This window comes from Otolemur garnettii, unplaced genomic scaffold (genome assembly GCF_000181295.1).
Source record: "Otolemur garnettii isolate 467f Iridium unplaced genomic scaffold, OtoGar3 scaffold00059, whole genome shotgun sequence".
Lineage (NCBI taxonomy): Eukaryota > Metazoa > Chordata > Mammalia > Primates > Galagidae > Otolemur > Otolemur garnettii.
The window spans coordinates 5,700,822-5,706,617 of NW_003852454.1; the positions used below are offsets into that span (position 1 = coordinate 5,700,822).

Consider the following 5,796-nt stretch of genomic DNA (forward strand, 5'->3'; position numbering starts at 1 on the left):
CCAGCTCTGGTGTATGTGGCTGGCGCCTTAGCTGCTTGAGCCACAGCGGCCGAACCTGCATGTAGTTCTTTAAAGGAGGTAGTTTGGACTAGGTTAGTAATGAGAAGTAATTCAGCATTCCTTTCAAATTTGTGAAAAAGAATATAATTATCAGAAAATAATGCTTTCTCTTTCAAATCATTTGAAAGCAAACTATGATTTAATTAAGTCACTTGCTACAACCACTTTTCTTCACGTTACTCTTAGTCATGTTTTCACTTATTACCTACTGAAGTTATCCCAATTAAAGGAAGGAAAAGCTTTAGAGAATAACTAAGAGACCACGGATTAGTGTGTCTAACTTCTGTACCAAGCAGGCAGGATGCAATTCCATTAAGTTTTAAGATGATTGGTTACTTAAACATGTATAATTTATCCTGAGAAGATAAATGTGGTTATTAAAAAGAAATTGTGCCTGACGGTTTCTTTACAGTTGCCTTGGCAATGGATTTACATCTACATTTATGGATTTACGTATGTTGAACCAACCTTGCATCCCTGGGATAAAACCCACTTGATCATAATGTGTAATTTTGTTAAAATGTAACTGCATTCTGCATGCTAGAATCTTACTGAATATTTTTGCATCAGTATTCATTAATGTAGTATTCTTTTTCTGTTGGGTCGTTTCCTCATTTTTTGAATCAGGGTGACGTTTGCTTCGTAGAATATGTTGGGGAAAATTCCTTCCTTCTCTATTTTGGAATAGGTTATGCAGTATAGGTACTAATTCCTCAAGGTTTGGTAGAATTTGGATGTGAAACCCTCTAGACCAGAGCTTTTCTTTTTTGGAAGTTAAGGTTTTTTTTAATTGGTTGTTTTTCATCATCAGGTGGCTTGTGTTCTGTTCTCAATCACCCTTCCTTCCTCCCCTAAAGGCTTCTGGAAGCTGTATTCAGAGTTTGTGTTTGAGAACCTTTGCCTACATCCTTTTTCTAGAATGACATATTGGCTGGGTATAACATAATATTCTTGAGTATTGCTTTGAACAAGTCTGTGCCAACTTGACATTGGCAGTGACTTGCTAATTTTAAATCTTCTTGCCATACCTGAAGTAGTCTGTCTTTATTCTTGAATGTTAGTGGCTAACAATAAGAAATTGAGTGTATTTAATTCTCTATTTTCTTAATTAAATTCTTTCTTAATTTCTTATCCTATTTTCTGTCATTAAATCCATAATGCTATCATTTAAATCCATTAAATTCTTCAAAGAAGTTTTTTAAAGTGTTTTTTGTTTGTTTGTTTGTTTAGGTCGGTTGTACTCATTGGTACAACCAAAATTAAAAATCTAGGCGCGGCACCCGTAGCTCAGTGAATAGGGCACAGGCCACATACACCTAGGCGCAGGTTCAAGCCCAGCCCCGGCCTGCTAAACAACAATGACAGCTATAACAAAAAAATAGCTGGGCATTGTGGCAGGTCCCCGTAGTCCTAGCTACTTGGGAGACTAAGGCAAGAGAATTGCTTAAGCTCAAGAGTTTGAGGTTGCTGTGAGCCGTGACGCCACATCACTCTACCGAGGGTGACATAGTGAGACTGTCTTAAAAAAAAAAAAAAAACCCTAAAAATCTAAAAACATAAGTTGTTTGAAGATATACACAGAAGTTTCTAACTTTCTAAAGCCTTTTGAGTTTATACAATGCTAAACTGTTAATACTGGAAAATCTTGAGAAGGTAGGAATATATAAAAGAAGTGATGGATTAGATAAATTTATGTGGGTATTTGTTCTGCTGTCTTTGTGTAGCCATCTTTGACAGATACTGTCTCATGAATAAACAAGATTAGTAGTGAAGTATTCCTCTAAAGTACAAGGAAAATATATGTATATAGAAACATCGTGTGAACAGACTATAGTAAAGCAACTGTTTGCCTATTAAGAACAAATATATTCTGGGCATCTGACATTAAGGTACCAACAGTAGATTAATTTTTTTGAAATGAAATATTCATGTTTTTAAAATAAATCTGATTTCATTGTGTGTATATAATCTTACAAAGTGAAGCCCTAGAATTTCATATACAGCTTAACACATTTTTTTCCCCATTACAGTATTCACACTAATGTCTCAACCCAGAGTAATGGCTCTCAACAGGTAAGTCAGTATTAAGCTTTTAAAACACTAGTAAATTATGTTAATAGTAGTAGGTATTTCTTTTGCACTAAATGGTAGTATTATTAATTGGATTTTCATAATGGTGTAATCATATACAAGTTTTGTACATTTTCTTTCCCTTAATCCTTAAGTATTAAATGATATTTAACTGAAACAGGTGCTCTAGAAAATATTTTCTGTCCCTATAAATCCAGGAAAATGAATAAAATATTAATATTTCCTTAAATTATTATCTATAAGGTACTATATAAAACTGAAACATCTGCATTTGTTCACTAGGTAGACAGTATTTCATTTTAGTATTCTGTTTGTTGGTGAAGCGATCTTTTATTTAAGCAACATAGATGATTTTTACAATTTTTGTCCAAAGGCTTGGGGTGTGAGATCTACTCTGCCTGTGATTCCTTCTGTAGCTTCTGGTCCCGTGCTGGTGGAAATAGAGAATCTTCCACAGAATTCTGGAACAGACCAGCATGACAGAAAATGGTTTGTTAATTCTTTAAACCCAAATAAAATAATGCTTGCTTAATTGGATCCAAAATTCTAAGCCATAATCTTAGAGATCTTAAACGTGATTGAAAGCAAATTATTCATATTTGTGAGCTGAACAGAAGCATTATTATTGAACAGTCACATGGGGATGGGGAAAAGAAGGGATGTGGATTAAAGAGGGGAGTGTGTTTATCTAAATGGAGAATATTAAACAGTTGTTCTTATTTTGATTAGCATGCTCTGGGAGTGATGAGTGGTTCTTGTTGACAAAGACTTCCTTGCTTGTTAATAAAAACCTTTTCCCAGATCCAAGAAGAAAACATATCCATACATGTTACTCCATACAACATGAGGTTACGCCTTTGGATATGTTTTCTTCATTAAAGACTGAAGATAAAGCCCAAACGGAAATATAATTAAAGTCTAACAAAACAAAGCATGAGTTATTTATTATTTTGGAGATTAGGAGGTAGTCTGATGGCAGGAAAGATTTCATTTATTTAGATTTCCAGGATTTTTTTCTCAATTAATAGTAATACACAAATATGGATACTTTGTGGCTTATTGGGGTTAATAAGTTGGGTTCATCCTTTCCCACATAAATTTATGTGGCTTGGGGACCTCCTTGGGGATTACTTGATTTGATCATACTGTATGTGTCATATATTCAAGTTTTATATCTATTTATGAAATGAACTTTGATAATTCATAGGATTTTTCTCTTTTTCTCTTGCTCTTAGTTTGTTTAGTACCTGAAATCTAATGAGTTTCTGTGGTGATCTCAAGGTTTTGGTCAGCTTTCTATGCAAGCAGTTCTTCCTTCATGGTGGTGGGTCAGCAGTGGTTGGTGATTATTTTTAGTCTTTACTATGTAATTTTTTTCACTGTTATTTTGGCTTAACTAACTGCAAGGTGCTTTGCTGTCAGTGGTGGGCATATTTTTACTTCAGTTCCAAATAACTTGCAATTGGTTTATAAGATAGAGGGAGTTTTCCCATTTTCTCTTTATTTTCTTTTATGTGGGCATGTGGTGTGGTACGTCGTATGTGTGTGTGCATGTATACATGTGGGCACACACATAAAAGTATAAAGAGCGAAGCTTCTCTGTGTCAAATTTTAGTCTTTATTTAAGCCATTAAAGACGTTTCTTTAGTTTCTTACTGAAACACAGCTCAAGTAGCTATAATATATTTGATCTCATTTATGTTACCTACAATCCTAGTGGCAAGAAGGAAAAATAGTACTGAGACTTCAATGATAAACTTTTTATATTAACAGGGAATGAGAATCTGATTAGTTTGCATCCTATCTTTCCATTTTAGTAGGTGCATTTTTCAATCTGCTTAATTTGATTTGTTAGTCACTACTAAGTTTCTTTGCATCTTTTAGAAAGAGAGTATTGAATTTATTGAATTTTAAGAAAAATGAAAAATTTGGAGCTGTGTTCTTCCTTCATGTGGTTGTGCTGAGACCTCCCTTGCTGAAATGGAGGAAAGCAGTGATCCTTAACACTTAAGGAGCCTAGTGTATGTCGACAAGGGCATGGAACTGAATCTAGAGCTGACATGTCTTGGAGCTAATGGATTCTTCACCCTTAACTTAAAATGTGTTCTTTATTTCATTCTTTATTTCTGCATGCTTTGATTCTTATTAATACTTTTAAAAGAATATAAAACAGTCCTCCTTTAGAAAGTGATAAGTTGTTAAGATTTGGAAATGCTCCCTATGTTTGAACAAATGGGCAGAAAAGTGGAACATTCATGTTTTTGGTTTCTTCTAAGCAATTTAATGTAAACTAAATTGCTGTTCCAAGTCTTCAGCTTTTCTTGCTGGAATCTATTAAATGGTATCTTTATTCGGGTGGATGATTTTTGGTAACTTAGAATTGTCAAATATTTAAGGTATCATCTTTTGAGAAATAATTCCTGTATTTTTAAATCCATAAACCAATTATAAACAACAATAAAACAATAACTGAAAGTATTTGAAGAATTTTGCATCTATAGGGAAAAAACATTATTATTATTACTGTAATTTTTATTTATTTATTTATTTTTTGAGATAGCCTCTCACTCTGCTGTCTGGACTACTAGAATGCAGAGAGGTATTATCATAACTCACTGCTACTTCAAATACCTGGGCTCTAGCACATGCTCCTGCCTCAGCCTCATAAGCAGATGGGACTACAGGCATAGTGCCACTGCCTTGCTAACTTTTCTAAATTTTTTTTTGTAGAGAGAAGGGTTCACTCTTGCTCAGGCTGACCTCAAATTCCTGGCCTCAAGCAGTCCTTCCACCTCAGCTTCCCAGAGTGCTAGTATTACAGGTGTGAGCCACTCTAAGTGGCCAAGACCCTTGAGTTCTGGAGTCCCCTAAATTGAGAGTTGTGAATTTTGTGGGTCGGGTCTGATGAATCAGTATTATTTCAATTGAGGGAAAGAAGAAAATTTTATTATATATTTTTTAAAAAGCCTTCCAAGTTGTAAAAAAATCCTTTTAGTTACTTTTCAGTTTCCCTTATGAATAAAGGTGAAGAGTAATGTTTTGGTTGAGTTAGAAAGGTAATACTAATTAAAAAAAAAAAAAATTTTTTTTTTTTTTTTTTTAAAGAAATAGGGTCTGGCTTTGTCACCCAGGCTAGAGTGCTGAAGTACCTAGATCACCTGGCTTCAAGAGATCTCTCCTGCCTTGGCCTCCCAGAGTGCTGGGATTATTGGTATGAGCTACCATGTCTGGCCTAAAAATCTATTTTTATACATCTTTTATATTTGGGGTGATTTTTTTTTCTCTTGTAATCATTGAAAATACGTGCTGTCCCAAAACTTTTATTTGCCTTTCTACTGGAGGACTGATCAATTTTAGACTAGAACTGCATGTATGCATATTTCACTCTACAGTTCTGTAGGCCTTTAATATAGCACTGTGATGAAAGGTGTTTTATATACTTACTATCCTATTTCTTGGAGTGGACTTACAATCTTATCACTTTATCTGTACCTGTTGAACTTCATTTTGAGGTCCTGTGAATTTTGATTGTAGAAGAACATTGACGTAAAATTACACGGCCTCAGCTCCGTGCCTGTAGCTCAAGCATCTGAAGCCGCCAGCCATATACACCAGAGCTGGTGGGTTCGAATCCAGCCTGGGCCT

General features: G+C 34.7%; 1 protein-coding gene across 3 annotated transcripts in view; it reads left to right on the plus strand.

Annotated features, from left to right (window-relative positions):
• EPB41L5 (erythrocyte membrane protein band 4.1 like 5) overlaps positions 1 to 5,796 on the plus strand; it is a 114,499-nt gene that overhangs the window by 61,264 nt on the left and 47,439 nt on the right. For all 3 annotated transcript variants that reach the window (XM_003792637.3, XM_023514812.1, XM_023514813.1), the window contains exons 15-16: positions 2,091 to 2,133; positions 2,525 to 2,640. In XM_003792637.3, coding sequence (XP_003792685.1) covers positions 2,091 to 2,133; positions 2,525 to 2,640 — 159 coding nt within the window. The remainder of the gene's footprint in view (positions 1 to 2,090; positions 2,134 to 2,524; positions 2,641 to 5,796) is intronic.